Source organism: Narcine bancroftii, chromosome 3 (assembly GCF_036971445.1).
Source record: "Narcine bancroftii isolate sNarBan1 chromosome 3, sNarBan1.hap1, whole genome shotgun sequence".
NCBI classification, from domain to species: Eukaryota; Metazoa; Chordata; class Chondrichthyes; order Torpediniformes; family Narcinidae; genus Narcine; species Narcine bancroftii.
Window position 1 is genome coordinate 237,297,580 of NC_091471.1, and position 16,054 is coordinate 237,313,633.

The 16,054-nt window shown below is 47.8% G+C and overlaps 1 protein-coding gene across 3 annotated transcripts in view; it reads left to right on the top strand.

The window, feature by feature from the left end:
- LOC138758362 (UV excision repair protein RAD23 homolog A-like) overlaps window positions 1-16,054 on the top strand; it is a 44,518-nt gene extending 28,464 nt beyond the window's left edge. For all 3 annotated transcript variants that reach the window (XM_069927176.1, XM_069927175.1, XM_069927177.1), the window contains one exon: window positions 15,082-16,054. In XM_069927176.1, coding sequence (XP_069783277.1) covers window positions 15,082-15,195 — 114 coding nt within the window. In that variant the 3' untranslated portion in view covers window positions 15,196-16,054. The remainder of the gene's footprint in view (window positions 1-15,081) is intronic.

Below are 16,054 nucleotides of genomic sequence, written 5' to 3' on the forward strand. Positions count from 1 at the left end.
GGAGCAGAGGTGGGAGGTGTGTTGGCAGATGGAATGTAGTCCCAACAAGAGTGAGATGCTGGATTTTGAGAAGTCAAGTAGGGATTGGATATAGATCAGGTGGAGCAGAGGTGGGAGGTGTGCTGGCAGATGGAATGCAGTCCCAACAAGAGTGAGTTGCCAAATTTTGAGAAGTCAAGTAGGGGTTGGATATAGATCAGGTGGAGCAGAAGTGGGAGGTGTGTTGGCAGATGGAATGTAGTCCCAACAAGAGTGAGGTGCTGGATTTTGAGAAGTCAAATAGGGGTTGGATATAGATCAGGTGGAGCAGAGGTGGGAGGTGTGCTGGTAGATGGAATGTAGTCCCAACAAGAGTGAGGTGCTGGATCTTGAGAAGTCAAGTAGGGGTTGGATATAGATCAGGTGGAGCAGAGGTGGGAGGTGTGCTGGCAGATGGAATATTGTCCCAACAAGAGTGAGGTGCTGGATTTTGAGAAGTCAAGTAGGGGTTGGATATAGATCAGGTGGAGCAGAGGTGGGAGGTGTTTTGGCAGATGGAATGTCGTCCCAACAAGAGTGAGGTGCTGGATTTTGAGAAGTCAAGTAGGGGCTGGATGTAGATCAGGTGGAGCAGAGGTGGGAGGTGTGCTGGCATATGGAATGTGGTCCCAACAAGAGTGAGGGGCTGGATTTTGAGAAGCCAAATAGGGGTTGGATATAGATCAGGTGGAGCAGAGGTGGGAGGTGTGCTGGTAGATGGAATGTACTCCCAACAAGAGTGAAGGGCTGGATTTTGAGAAGTCAAGTAGGGGTTGGATATAGATCAGGTGGAGCAGAGGTGGGAGGTGTGCTGGCAGATGGAATATAGTCCCAACAAGAGTGAGGGGCTGGATTTTGAGAAGCCAGGTAGGGGTTGAATATAGATCAGGTGGAGCAGAGGTGGGAGGTGTGTTGGGAGATGGAATGTAGTCCCAACAAGATTGAGGTGCTGGATTTTGAGAAGCCAAGTAGGGGTTGGATATAGATCAGGTGGAGCAGAGGTGGGAGGTGTGTTGGCAGATGGAATGTAGTCCCAACAAGAGTGAGATGCTGGATTTTGAGAAGTCAAGTAGGGATTGGATATAGATCAGGTGGAGCAGAGGTGGGAGGTGTGCTGGCAGATGGAATGCAGTCCCAACATGAGTGATGTGCTGGATTTTGAGAAGTAAAGTAGGTGTTGGATATAGATCAGGTGGAGCAGAGGTGGGAGGTGTGCTGGCATATGGAATGTAGTCCCAACAAGAGTGAGGGGCTGGATTTTGAGAAGTCAAGTAGGGGTTGGATATAGATCAGGTGGAGCAGAGGTAGGAGGTGTGCTGGCAGATGGAATATAGTCCCAACAAGAGTGAGGTGCTGGATTTTGAGAAGCCAAGTAGGGGTTGGATATAGATCAGGTGGAGCAGAGGTGGGAGGTGTGCTGGTAGATGGAATGTAGTCCCAAGAAGAGTGAAGGGCTGGATTTTGAGAAGTCAAGTAGGGGTTGGATATAGATCAGGTGGAGCAGAGGTGGGAGGTGTGCTGGCAGATGGAATATAGTCCCAACAAGAGTGAGGGGCTGGATTTTGAGAAGCCAGGTAGGGGTTGAATATAGATCAGGTGGAGCAGAGGTGGGAGGTGTGTTGGGAGATGGAATGTAGTCCCAACAAGATTGAGGTGCTGGATTTTGAGAAGCCAAGTAGGGGTTGGATATAGATCAGGTGGAGCAGAGGTGGGAGGTGTGTTGGCAGATGGAATGTAGTCCCAACAAGAGTGAGATGCTGGATTTTGAGAAGTCAAGTAGGGATTGGATATAGATCAGGTGGAGCAGAGGTGGGAGGTGTGCTGGCAGATGGAATGCAGTCCCAACAAGAGTGAGTTGCCAAATTTTAAGAAGTCAAGTAGGAGTTGGATATAGATCAGGTGGAGCAGAAGTGGGAGGTGTGTTGGCAGATGGAATGTAGTCCCAACAAGAGTGAGGTGCTGGATTTTGAGAAGTCAAATAGGGGTTGGATATAGATCAGGTGGAGCAGAGGTGGGAGGTGTGCTGGTAGATGGAATGTAGTCCCAACAAGAGTGAGGTGCTGGATCTTTAGAAGTCAAGTAGGGGTTGGATATAGATCAGGTGGAGCAGAGGTGGGAGGTGTGCTGGCAGATGGAATGTAGTCCCAACAAGAGTGAGGTGCTGGATTTTGAGAAGTCAAGTAGGGGTTGGATATAGATCAGGTGGAGCAGAGGTGGGATGTGTATTGGCAGATGGAATGTCGTCCCAACTAGAGTGAGGTGCTGGATTTTGAGAAGTCAAGTAGGGGCTGGATGTAGATCAGGTGGAGCAGAGGTGGGAGGTGTGCTGGCATATGGAATGTAGTCCCAACAAGAGTGAGGGGCTGGATTTTGAGAAGTCAAGTAGGGGTTGTATATAGATCAGGTCGAGCAGAGGTGGGAGGTGTGCTGGCATATGGATTGTAGTCCCAACAAGAGTGAGGTGCTGGATTTTGAGAAGTCAAGTAGGGGTTGGATATAGATCAGGTGGTGCAGAGGTGGGAGATGTGCTGGCATATGGAATGTAGTCCCAACAAGAGTGAGGTGCTGGATTTTGAGAAGCCAAGTAGGGGTTGGATATAGATCAGGTGGAGCAGAGTTGGGAGGTGTGCTGGCAGATGGAATATTGTCCCAACAAGAGTGAAGGGCTGGATTTTGAGAAGTCAAGTAGGGGTTGGATATAGATCAGGTGGAGCAGAGGTGGGAGGTGTGCTGGCAGATTGAATATAGTCCCAACAAGAGTGAGGGGCTTGATTTTGAGAAGCCAGGTAGGGGTTGAATATAGATCAGGTGGAGCAGAGGTGGGAGGTGTGTTGGGAGATGGAATGTAGTCCCAACAAGATTGAGGTGCTGGATTTTGAGAAGCCAAGTAGGGGTTGGATATAGATCAGGTGGAGCAGAGGTGGGAGGTGTGTTGGCAGATGGAATGTAGTCCCAACAAGAGTGAGATGCTGGATTTTGAGAAGTCAAGTAGGGATTGGATATAGATCAGGTGGAGCAGAGGTGGGAGGTGTGCTGGCAGATGGAATGCAGTCCCAACAAGAGTGAGTTGCCAAATTTTGAGAAGTCAAGTAGGGGTTGGATATAGATCAGGTGGAGCAGAAGTGGGAGGTGTGTTGGCAGATGGAATGTAGTCCCAACAAGAGTGAGGTGCTGGATTTTGAGAAGTCAAATAGGGGTTGGATATAGATCAGGTGGAGCAGAGGTGGGAGGTGTGCTGGTAGATGGAATGTAGTCCCAACAAGAGTGAGGTGCTGGATCTTGAGAAGTCAAGTAGGGGTTGGATATAGATCAGGTGGAGCAGAGGTGGGAGGTGTGCTGGCAGATGGAATATTGTCCCAACAAGAGTGAGGTGCTGGATTTTGAGAAGTCAAGTAGGGGTTGGATATAGATCAGGTGGAGCAGAGGTGGGAGGTGTTTTGGCAGATGGAATGTCGTCCCAACAAGAGTGAGGTGCTGGATTTTGAGAAGTCAAGTAGGGGCTGGATGTAGATCAGGTGGAGCAGAGGTGGGAGGTGTGCTGGCATATGGAATGTGGTCCCAACAAGAGTGAGGGGCTGGATTTTGAGAAGCCAAATAGGGGTTGGATATAGATCAGGTGGAGCAGAGGTGGGAGGTGTGCTGGTAGATGGAATGTACTCCCAACAAGAGTGAAGGGCTGGATTTTGAGAAGTCAAGTAGGGGTTGGATATAGATCAGGTGGAGCAGAGGTGGGAGGTGTGCTGGCAGATGGAATATAGTCCCAACAAGAGTGAGGGGCTGGATTTTGAGAAGCCAGGTAGGGGTTGAATATAGATCAGGTGGAGCAGAGGTGGGAGGTGTGTTGGGAGATGGAATGTAGTCCCAACAAGATTGAGGTGCTGGATTTTGAGAAGCCAAGTAGGGGTTGGATATAGATCAGGTGGAGCAGAGGTGGGAGGTGTGTTGGCAGATGGAATGTAGTCCCAACAAGAGTGAGATGCTGGATTTTGAGAAGTCAAGTAGGGATTGGATATAGATCAGGTGGAGCAGAGGTGGGAGGTGTGCTGGCAGATGGAATGCAGTCCCAACATGAGTGATGTGCTGGATTTTGAGAAGTAAAGTAGGTGTTGGATATAGATCAGGTGGAGCAGAGGTGGGAGGTGTGCTGGCATATGGAATGTAGTCCCAACAAGAGTGAGGGGCTGGATTTTGAGAAGTCAAGTAGGGGTTGGATATAGATCAGGTGGAGCAGAGGTAGGAGGTGTGCTGGCAGATGGAATATAGTCCCAACAAGAGTGAGGTGCTGGATTTTGAGAAGCCAAGTAGGGGTTGGATATAGATCAGGTGGAGCAGAGGTGGGAGGTGTGCTGGTAGATGGAATGTAGTCCCAAGAAGAGTGAAGGGCTGGATTTTGAGAAGTCAAGTAGGGGTTGGATATAGATCAGGTGGAGCAGAGGTGGGAGGTGTGCTGGCAGATGGAATATAGTCCCAACAAGAGTGAGGGGCTGGATTTTGAGAAGCCAGGTAGGGGTTGAATATAGATCAGGTGGAGCAGAGGTGGGAGGTGTGTTGGGAGATGGAATGTAGTCCCAACAAGATTGAGGTGCTGGATTTTGAGAAGCCAAGTAGGGGTTGGATATAGATCAGGTGGAGCAGAGGTGGGAGGTGTGTTGGCAGATGGAATGTAGTCCCAACAAGAGTGAGATGCTGGATTTTGAGAAGTCAAGTAGGGATTGGATATAGATCAGGTGGAGCAGAGGTGGGAGGTGTGCTGGCAGATGGAATGCAGTCCCAACAAGAGTGAGTTGCCAAATTTTAAGAAGTCAAGTAGGAGTTGGATATAGATCAGGTGGAGCAGAAGTGGGAGGTGTGTTGGCAGATGGAATGTAGTCCCAACAAGAGTGAGGTGCTGGATTTTGAGAAGTCAAATAGGGGTTGGATATAGATCAGGTGGAGCAGAGGTGGGAGGTGTGCTGGTAGATGGAATGTAGTCCCAACAAGAGTGAGGTGCTGGATCTTTAGAAGTCAAGTAGGGGTTGGATATAGATCAGGTGGAGCAGAGGTGGGAGGTGTGCTGGCAGATGGAATGTAGTCCCAACAAGAGTGAGGTGCTGGATTTTGAGAAGTCAAGTAGGGGTTGGATATAGATCAGGTGGAGCAGAGGTGGGATGTGTATTGGCAGATGGAATGTCGTCCCAACAAGAGTGAGGTGCTGGATTTTGAGAAGTCAAGTAGGGGCTGGATGTAGATCAGGTGGAGCAGAGGTGGGAGGTGTGCTGGCATATGGAATGTAGTCCCAACAAGAGTGAGGGGCTGGATTTTGAGAAGTCAAGTAGGGGTTGTATATAGATCAGGTCGAGCAGAGGTGGGAGGTGTGCTGGCATATGGATTGTAGTCCCAACAAGAGTGAGGTGCTGGATTTTGAGAAGTCAAGTAGGGGTTGGATATAGATCAGGTGGTGCAGAGGTGGGAGATGTGCTGGCATATGGAATGTAGTCCCAACAAGAGTGAGGTGCTGGATTTTGAGAAGCCAAGTAGGGGTTGGATATAGATCAGGTGGAGCAGAGTTGGGAGGTGTGCTGGCAGATGGAATATTGTCCCAACAAGAGTGAAGGGCTTGTTTTTGAGAAGCCAAGTAGGTGTTGGATATAGATCAGGTGGAGCAGAGGTGGGAGGTGTGCTGGCAGATGGAATATAGTCCCAACAAGAGTGAGGCGCTGGATTTTGAGAAGCCAGGTAGGGGTTGGATATAGATCAGGTGGAGCAGAGGTGGGAGGTGTGCTGGCAGATGGAATGTAGTCCCAACAAGATTGAGGTGCTGGATTTTGAGAAGACAAGTAGGGGTTGGATATAGATCAGGTGGAGCAGAGGTGGGAGGTGTGTTGGCAGATGGAATGTAGTCCCAACAAGAGTGAGGGGCTGGATTTTGAGAAGTCAAGTAGGGATTGGATATAGATCAGGTGGAGCAGAGGTGGGAGGTGTGTTGGCAGATGGAATGTAGTCCCAACAAGAGTGAGGTGCTGGATTTTGAGAAGTCAAGTAGGGATTGGATATAGATCGGGTGGAGCAGAGGTGGGAGGTGTGCTGGCAGATGGAATGTAGTCCCAACAAAGTGAAGGGCTGGATTTTGAGAAGTCAAGTAGGGGTTGGATATAGATCAGGTGGAGCAGAGGTGGGAGGTGTGCTGGTAGATGGAATGTAGTCCCAACAAGAGTGAGGTGCTGGATCTTGAGAAGTCAAGTAGGGGTTGGATATAGATCAGGTGGAGCAGAGGTGGGAGGTGTGCTTGCAGATGGAATGTAGTCCCAACAAAAGTGAGGTGCTGGATTTTGAGAAGTCAAGTAGGGGTTGGATATAGATCAGGTGGAGCAGAGGTGGGAGGTGTATTGGCAGATGAAATGTCGTCCCAAGAAGAGTGAAGGGCTGGATTTTGAGAAGTCAAGTAGGGGTTGGATATAGATCAGGTGGAGCAGAGGTGGGAGGTGTGCTGGCATATGGAATGTAGTCCCAACAAGAGTGAGGGGCTGGATTTTGAGAAGTCAAGTAGGGGTTGTATATAGATCAGGTCAAGCAGAGGTGGGAGGTGTGTTGGCAGATGGAATGTAGTCCCAACAAGAGTGAGGTGATGGATTTTGAGAAGTCAAGTAGGGATTGGATATAGATCAGGTGGAGCAGAGGTGGGAGGTGTGCTGGCAGATGGAATGTAGTCCCAAGAAGAGTGAGTTGCTGGATTTTGAGAAGCCAAGTAGGGGTTGGATATAGATCAGGTGGAGTAGAGGTGGGTGGTGTGCTGGCAGATGGAATGTAGTCCCAACAAGAGTGAGGTGCTGGATTTTGAGAAGTCAAGTAGGGGCTGGATGTAGATCAGGTGGAGCAGAGGTGGGAGGTGTGCTGGCATATGGAATGTAGTCCCAACAAGAGTGAGGGGCTGGATTTTGAGAAGTCAAGTAGGGGTTGTATATAGATCAGGTCAAGCAGAGGTGGGAGGTGTGCTGGCATATGGATTGTAGTCCGAACAAAAGTGAGGTGCTGGATTTTGAGAAGTCAAGTAGGGGTTGGATATAGATCAGGTGGAGCAGAGGTGGGAGATGTGCTGGCATATGGAATGTAGTTCCAACAAGAGTGAGGGGCTGGATTTTGAGAAGTCAAGTAGGGGTTGGATATAGATCAGGTGGAGCAGAGGTAGGAGGTGTGCTGGCAGATGGAATATAGTCCCAACAAGAGTGAGGTGCTGGATTTTGAGAAGCCAAGTAGGGGTTGGATATAGATCAGGTGGAGCAGAGGTGGGAGGTGTGCTGGCAGATGGAATATTGTCCCAACAAGAGTGAAGGGCTTGTTTTTGAGAAGCCAAGTAGGTGTTGGATATAGATCAGGTGGAGCAGAGGTGGGAGGTGTGCTGGCAGATGGAATGTAGTCCCAACAAGATTGAGGTGCTGGATTTTGAGAAGAGAAGTAGGGGTTGGATATAGATCAGGTGGAGCAGAGGTGGGAGGTGTGTTGGCAGATGGAATGTAGTCCCAACAAGAGTGAGGGGCTGGATTTTGAGAAGTCAAGTAGGGATTGGATATAGATCAGGTGGAGCAGAGGTGGGAGGTGTGTTGGCAGATGGAATGTAGTCCCAACAAGAGTGAGGTGCTGGATTTTGAGAAGTCAAGTAGGGATTGGATATAGATCAGGTGGAGCAGAGGTGGGAGGTGTGCTGGCAGATGGAATGTAGTCCCAAGAAGAGTGAGTTGCTGGATTTTGAGAAGCCAAGTAGGGGTTGGATATAGATCAGGTGGAGTAGAGGTGGGTGGTGTGCTGGCAGATGGAATGTAGTCCCAACAAGAGTGAGGGGCTGGTTTTTGAGAAGCCAAGTAGTGGTTGGATATAGATCAGGTGGAGCAGAGGTGGGAGGTGTGTTGGCAGATGGAATGTAGTCCCAACAATAGTGAGGTGCTGGATTTTGAGAAGTCAAATAGGGGTTGGATATAAATCAGGTGGAGCAGAGGTGGGAGGTGTGTTGGCAGATGGAATGTAGTCCCAACAATAGTGAGGTGCTGGATTTTGAGAAGTCAAATAGGGGTTGGATATAAATCAGGTGGAGCAGAGGTGGGAGGTGTGCTGGCAGATGGAATATAGTCCCAACAAGAGTGAGGGGCTGGATTTTGAGAAGCCAGGTAGGGGTTGAATATAGATCAGGTGGAGCAGAGGTGGGAGGTGTGTTGGGAGATGGAATGTAGTCCCAACAAGATTGAGGTGCTGGATTTTGAGAAGCCAAGTAGGGGTTGGATATAGATCAGGTGGAGCAGAGGTGGGAGGTGTGTTGGCAGATGGAATGTAGTCCCAACAAGAGTGAGATGCTGGATTTTGAGAAGTCAAGTAGGGATTGGATATAGATCAGGTGGAGCAGAGGTGGGAGGTGTGCTGGCATATGGAATGTAGTCCCAACAAGAGTGAGGGGCTGGATTTTGAGAAGTCAAGTAGGGGTTGTATATAGATCAGGTGGAGCAGAGGTGGGAGGTGTGCTGGCATATGGAATGTAGTCCCAACAAGGGTGAGGTGCTGGATTTTGAGAAGCAAAGTAGGGGTTGGATATAGATCAGGTGGAGAAGAGGTGGGAGGTGTGCTGGCATATGGAATGTTGTCCCAACAAGAGTGAGGGGCTGGATTTTGAGAAGTCAAGTAGGGGTTGGATATAGATCAGGTGGAGCAGAGGTAGGAGGTGTGCTGGCAGATGGAATATAGTCCCAACAAGAGTGAGGTGCTGGATTTTGAGAAGCCAAGTGGGGGTTGGATATAGATCAGGTGGAGCAGAGGTGGGAGGTGTGCTGGTAGATGGAATGTAGTCCCAACAAAGTGAAGGGCTGGATTTTTAGAAGTCAAGTAGGGGTTGGATATAGATCAGTTGGAGCAGAGGTGGGAGGTGTGCTGGCAGATGGAATATAGTCCCAACAAGAGTGAGGGGCTGGATTTTGAGAAGCCAGGTAGGGGTTGAATATAGATCAGGTGGAGCAGAGGTGGGAGGTGTGTTGGGAGATGGAATGTAGTCCCAACAAGATTGAGGTGCTGGATTTTGAGAAGCCAAGTAGGGGTTGGATATAGATCAGGTGGAGCAGAGGTGGGAGGTGTGTTGGCAGATGGAATGTAGTCCCAACAAGAGTGAGATGCTGGATTTTGAGAAGTCAAGTAGGGATTGGATATAGATCAGGTGGAGCAGAGGTGGGAGGTGTGCTGGCTGATGGAATGCAGTCCCAACAAGAGTGAGGTGCTGGATTTTGAGAAGTCAAGTAGGGGTTGGATATAGATCAGGTGGAGCAGAGGTGGGAGGTGTATTGGCAGATGGAATGTCGTCCCAACAAGAGTGAGGTGCTGGATTTTGAGAAGTCAAGTAGGGGCTGGATGTAGATCAGGTGGAGCAGAGGTGGGAGGTGTGCTGGCATATGGAATGTAGTCCCAACAAGAGTGAGGGGCTGGATTTTGAGAAGTCAAGTAGGGGTTGTATATAGATCAGGTTGAGCAGAGGTGGGAGGTGTGCTGGCATATGGATTGTAGTCCCAACAAGAGTGAGGTGCTGGATTTTGTGAAGTCAAGTAGGGGTTGGATATAGATCAGGTGGAGCAGAGGTGGGAGATGTGCTGGCATATGGAATGTAGTTCCAACAAGAGTGAGTGGCTGGATTTTGAGAAGCCAAGTAGGGGTTGGATATAGATCAGGTGGAGCAGAGGTGTGAGGTGTGCTGGCAGATGGAATATTGTCCCAACAAGAGTGAAGGGCTTGTTTTTGAGAAGCTAAGTAGGTGTTGGATATAGATCAGGTGGAGCAGAGGTGGGAGGTGTGCTAGCAGATGGAATATAGTCCCAAAAAGAGTGAGGTGCTGGATTTTGAGAAGCCAAGTAGTGGTTGGATATAGATCAGGTGGAGCCGAGGTGGGAGGTGCGCTGGCTGATGGAATATAGTCCCAACAAGAGTGAGGTGCTCGATTTTGAGAAGCCAAGTAGGGGTTGGATATAGATCAGGTGGAGCAGAGGTGGGTGGTGTGCTGGCAGATGGAATATAGTCCCAACAAGAGTGAGGGGCTGGATTTTGAGAAGCCAAGTAAGGGTCGGATATAGATCAGGTGGAGCAGAAGTGGGAGGTGTGCTGGCAGTTGGAATGTAGTCCCAACTGGAGTGAGGTGCTGGATTTTGAGAAGCCAAGCAGGGGATGGATATTTGTTGGCAGTAAATGGTAAGGTGCAGAGGAATGAACATGAAGCTTGTGGTTCAATCCCATATTTCTCTGAAAGTGGCAACATGGGGAGGAAAAGGTCACATGGCATGTTTTCCTTCCTAGATCAAGGAGTGGAAAGTAAAAGTTATTTTACAAATTTACAAATGCTGGGTAGACACATTGAGTATTGTGGGCTGCTCTGGTTAACATGCTATAGGAAGGATGTGGTGCACTGGAGAGAGTGCAAAGCAGATTCACTGGGAATTTGCCTGGATCCGAGGAGTTTGATTCTGAGGAGAGATTAGATAGCCTGGGTATATTTACCCTGGAGTGAAGGAGGCTGTAGATATTACTGAAATTGAGAATCAGGGAGAATAGATGGTTGGAATCTTACTAAATTTTAAATGTAGAGGTACAGCATGGTAACAGGGCCTTTCGGCCCACAAGCCAGTGCTGCCCATATACATCCAATTGACCTACAACCACCAGTATGTTTTGAGGGTGGGAGGAAACTGTGGAAAACCAATGCAGAGACGGGGAGACCATACAGCCTCCTTCCAGACAGCATGGGATTCAAACCCTGGTCCAGGACGCTGCCTCTGTTAGAGTGTTGAGCGAACTGCTACAAGAGGGCATAGGTTTAAGGAGAGAGGGGAAAGATATAAAGAGGGAACTGAGGGGCACCTTCATGCAAAGGGCGATGGGGATGTAGAACAAATTGGTAATGGTAAAAGTGGAGACAGTGCAACATTAAAAGACATTTGGACAGTTACATGGATATGGACAGGTACGTGGATTTGGACAAGTACATGGATTTGAACAGGTACGTGGATATGGACAGGTACGTGGATTTGGACAGATACGTGGATATGGACAGGTAGGTGGATTTGGACATTTACATGGATATGGACATGTATGTGGATATGGACATGTTTGTGGATTTAGACAGGTATGTGGATTTGGACAGGTACGTGGATATGGACAGGTACGTGGATTTGGACAGATATGTGGATATGGACAGGTACGTGGATTTGGACATTTACATGGATATGGACATGTATGTGGATATGGACATGTATGTGGATTTAGACAGGTATGTGGATTTGGACAGGTTCGTGGATATGGACAGGTACGTGGATATAAGAAGTTGAGAGGGATGTGAGCTGAATGCTGATAAATAGGGCCAGCATTTGGTGGGCATGGATGAGTTTCCATGCTGTCTGACTACGTTTCCCAAGGCTGGCTGATACATGTGCTGTTCCTCTTGCTGATCGTAAGTGTCCTTGTCAAACATCTGAGTCATCAACAACTAGCTTGAACCAGTTTGTAATTTTTCAATTAAATTGTTGGCTTTGAGATTCGGTTAAACAGAGGAGCATTGCAATAACTTCCTCATTCATATCAACACATCATCATTTCATTTTGCCTCAGTGGAAGCAAAAATAGTTTAAGGGAAAAATGTATTTAAAATGTATTAAATTTTATAGAAGGGATTTTGTTGTACCAGAATGTGAATGAATTAATTTTCCACTGCAGTTCAATGAAATGTTTTGAAAGGCTGGTGTTGAAGCATATCAGCTCCTGTCTTAGCAGCGACATGGATCTGTTCCAATTCGCCTATCGTAGTAACAGATCTACAGCGGATGCCATCTCATTGGTTCCACACAAAGCCCTGGAACACCTGGACAGCAAAAATGCATACATCAGGATACTCTTTATTGACTACAGTTCGGCATTTAACACAGGGCTGTGTTCTTAGCCCCCTGTTCTACTCACTTTACACCTATGACTATGTGGCTCGGTACGACAATAACACCATCCACAAATTGACTGACAATACCACGGAAGTGGGTTGGATAAAAAGGGGCATTGAGTCAGCAAACAGGAGGGAGATTGAAAACTGGGCTGAACAGTGTACCAACAACAAACTCGCAATCAACATCACCAAGACCAAGAAGCCAATTGTTGACTTCAGGAAGGGAAAACCAGAGGTGAACGATCTAGTGATCATTGGGGGATCAGAGGTGGAGAGTGAGTGAATTTAAGTTCTTGGGAGTCACTCTCTCGGAGGACCATTCCTGGACCCAACACACTAATGGCATTATGAAGAAAAGAAGTTTAGCACCTCTACTTGCTCAGGAGTTTGTGGAGGTTTGGTATGACATCGGAAACCCTGGAAAATTTCTACAGATGTGTGGTGGAAAATGTGGTGACTGGCTTGCATCACTTTCTGGTATTTATGGGAACACCCTGAGTGTAAAGCCCAAAAGGTAGTAGTCACAGCTTAGGACATCACAGGCAAAACCTTCCCCACTATCGAGAACATCTACAGGGAATCTGCATGCCAAACTGCATGAGTTTTTCAAGCCTGCAAGCTCACACCAAGACACAAGAGAAACTTGTCCGTGAACTACTCTTTGCAGATGATGCCGCTTTAGTTGCCCATTCAGAGCCAGCTCTTCAGCGCTTGATGTCCTGCTTTGCGGAAACTGCCAAAATGTTTGGCCTGGAAGTCAGCCTGAAGAAAACTGAGGTCCTCCATCAGCCAGCTCCCCACCATGACTACCAGCCCCCCCACATCTCCATCGGGCACACAAAACTCAAAACGGTCAACCAGTTTACCTATCTCGGCTGCACCATTTCATCAGATGCAAGGATCGACAATGAGATAGACAACAGACTCGCCAAGGCAAATAGCGCCTTTGGAAGACTACACAAAAGAGTCTGGAAAAACAACCAACTGAAAAACCTCACAAAGATAAGCGTATACAGAGCCGTTGTCATACCCACACTCCTGTTCGGCTCCGAATCATGGGTCCTCTACCGGCACCACCTACGGCTCCTAGAACGCTTCCACCAGCGTTGTCTCCGCTCCATCCTCAACATCCATTGGAGCGCTTACACCCCTAACGTCGAAGTACTCGAGATGGCAGAGGTCGACAGCATCGAGTCCACGCTGCTGAAGATCCAGCTGCGCTGGATGGGTCACGTCTCCAGAATGGAGGACCATCGCCTTCCCAAGATCGTGTTATATGGCGAGCTCTCCACTGGCCACCGTGACAGAGGTGCACCAAAGAAAAGGTACAAGGACTGCCTAAAGAAATCTCTTGGTGCCTGCCACATTAACCACCGCCAGTGGGCTGATAACGCCTCAAACCGTGCATCTTGGCGCCTCACAGTTTGGCGGGCAGCAACCTCCTTTGAAGAAGACCGCAGAGCCCACCTCACTGACAAAAGGCAAAGGAGGAAAAACCCAACCAACCAATTTTCCCTTGCAACCGCTGCAATCGTGTCTGCCTGTCCCGCATCGGACTTGTCAGCCACAAACGAGCCTGCAGCTGACGTGGACTTTTTACCCCCTCCATAAATCTTCATCCGCGAAGCCAAGCCAAAGAAACAGGGAATGCTGTTGTTGGAGAGCATCAGCAATGGTCAAGGATTCGCACCACCCAGCACACGCTCTTTCTCACTGTCGCCATCAGGAAAGAGGTACAGGACTGGCACTACCAGGTTCAGGAACAGCTGCACCCCCTCCACCATCAGACTCCTCAACAACAAACTCAATCAGGGGCTCATTTAACTTTAGCAATTTATTGATTTTTTTCTCTCTGTATTGCAGTCAGTTTTTTTTACATTTCTTTATTTGTTTACATGTGTACATTGTTATAGATTTGTTTGCACGGCCAATAAGTGGTAATTCTGCCTCACCCACGGAATAAAGAATCTCAGGGTTGCATGTGATGTCATGTATGTTCTCTGACAGTAAATCTGAAATCTGATCATCGCTAACATTTCCAGCAGCTTGGTGGAATTGTTTTGTATTTAGATTCAAGATTATTTCATTGTCCTGCAATAAAACAGAAACTGTAATATTAAATGAAATTTCCTTAAGTCAACCATAAGGCAGACAAAGATTCGGCATTAGCAGAAATTGCCCGGCACCTCTTATTGTCAGAGAAAGAGAAGCAGAAGAGAGTCCCCCCCAGGGTCTCCGAGTGTCCGTGGATTCACCTCCAGGGCTCCCGCAGCCTCTGCAGCCACACAGAGTCCAGTCCAAACCATCAGCAGCACAAGCTCCAGATCCAAACCTCTGACACAATCAGCCTCCAGAATCCTTGGAACCCACTCGCATCCCAGTTCTGAACCCCTTCGCCAGGGAGTGGGGAGGGGGGGGGCGATGGTCTCCCCGTTTTCTGGTGCCCTGCACCAGTCCTCTGCTTCCCCAGAGTCTGCAACCCCTCGTGGCTGCTGCCAAATACAGGCGCAGCCATCTTAGGCCCAGACCCTGCGTTCATGGGAATTTAAAATAAACCACCATCAGCTCCTTTAACGGGCCATTTAAAGCCTGTACAGAGCCGACAGCGGTTGGATTGGGCGGTTGGACCCTGTGGAGGGAGAATTGTGTCTACGCTCCCTGTTCTCCAGCGGCAGTGCTGTCATCTTTAAAAATGTTGTTTCTGGTCTTGAACATTAACCCTAGAACTTTTTATCTACTCTGTTGAAATCCTATCCTTATTTTAACCACCTCCTTCACCATCTCTGTATCTTTGTTTACCTTCTTTCAGTCTGGAAGTGCTGAGCTCTGATCCCTCCAGCTCTGACCATTTGAATATTCCTGATTTTAATCTTTCCAGAGTTGGCAAGAATGAGAATGTTGAGATAAAAAGAGAAAACACCAGATTTATGTGAGCTTTAGCTCTGAAACTCCCTCGCCATCTGAAATGCTAATTTCCTTTCTGTTATCAAGATTTCTCCTTTTGGGAATTGGTGTCCTGTTTTGCCTTTTGCCATCCATGAGGCACCTGAGGATATTTTATAATGTAAGAATGGTTATAGAAGTGCACGTTGCTGGGATACCTAGCTCTTTGTCATGTTGTTTTCCCTCTTTCGTAGTTGAAAGCCTTGGGATTTCCCGAAGGATTGGTTATCCAGGCTTACTTTGCCTGTGAGAAGAACGAGAACCTGGCTGCAAACTTCTTGCTGCAGCAGAACTTTGAAGATGAATAAAGAACAGGAATGTAATTCATCTCAGCATTTCTTAGTTAATCTACTCTCCCACTTTGTAAGCCAACTTTTACAATTAAAAGCTTTTGCTCAGCTTTGTATGTGGATAATGAGGTAGAAATGGAGATTGTACATGACAATTTGTGTCAATTACAAATGCACTTAATTTTAACGCTGCACATTGGCGTGGGAGGGAAGGGGTTAACTTCAATCTTAGTGCAAAGGTGTAAGTAGAGTTTGATTTTTGGGTTTAAGAAGATCCATTTGTTTTATCCTGATACCATTCAAGTTGGTGTCCCGGGGAGGATTTACTGACTTAAAGCAAGTTGGTGTCCCAGGGAGGATTTACTGACTTAAAGCAAGTTGGTGTCCCGGGGAGGATTTACTGACTTAAAGCAAGTTGGTGTCCCGGGGAGGATTTACTGACTTAAAGCAAGTTGGTGTCCCGGGAGGATTTACTGACTTAAAGCAAGTTGGTGTCCTGGGGAGGATTTACTGACTTAAAGCAAGTTGGTGACCCGGGGAGGATTTACTGGCTTAAAGCAAGTTGGTGAATTTCAGAACACTCGTCACCCATTTAAGGGTCCACCGGTACTTAAATGGATTTGTTCATAATTTTTCTTGCTCCCTGTAATTTCCATGTTAGTTTTGATTGTTTAATGGAAAATCTGGCATCAGTGTCATCCTGTGAAATCTGTATGTAACAAAATATTCTCAGTTAGGTTGTAAACAGTTTATCCCAATGCAGACACAGGTCTCACAGATAGATTCCAACTGATGGAATAGAATTTGTTCTTTCTTATGGTGAAGACTCACAATTGTTTCTGTGTAATTAAAAAGCTATTTTTAATTAGAGATCAAA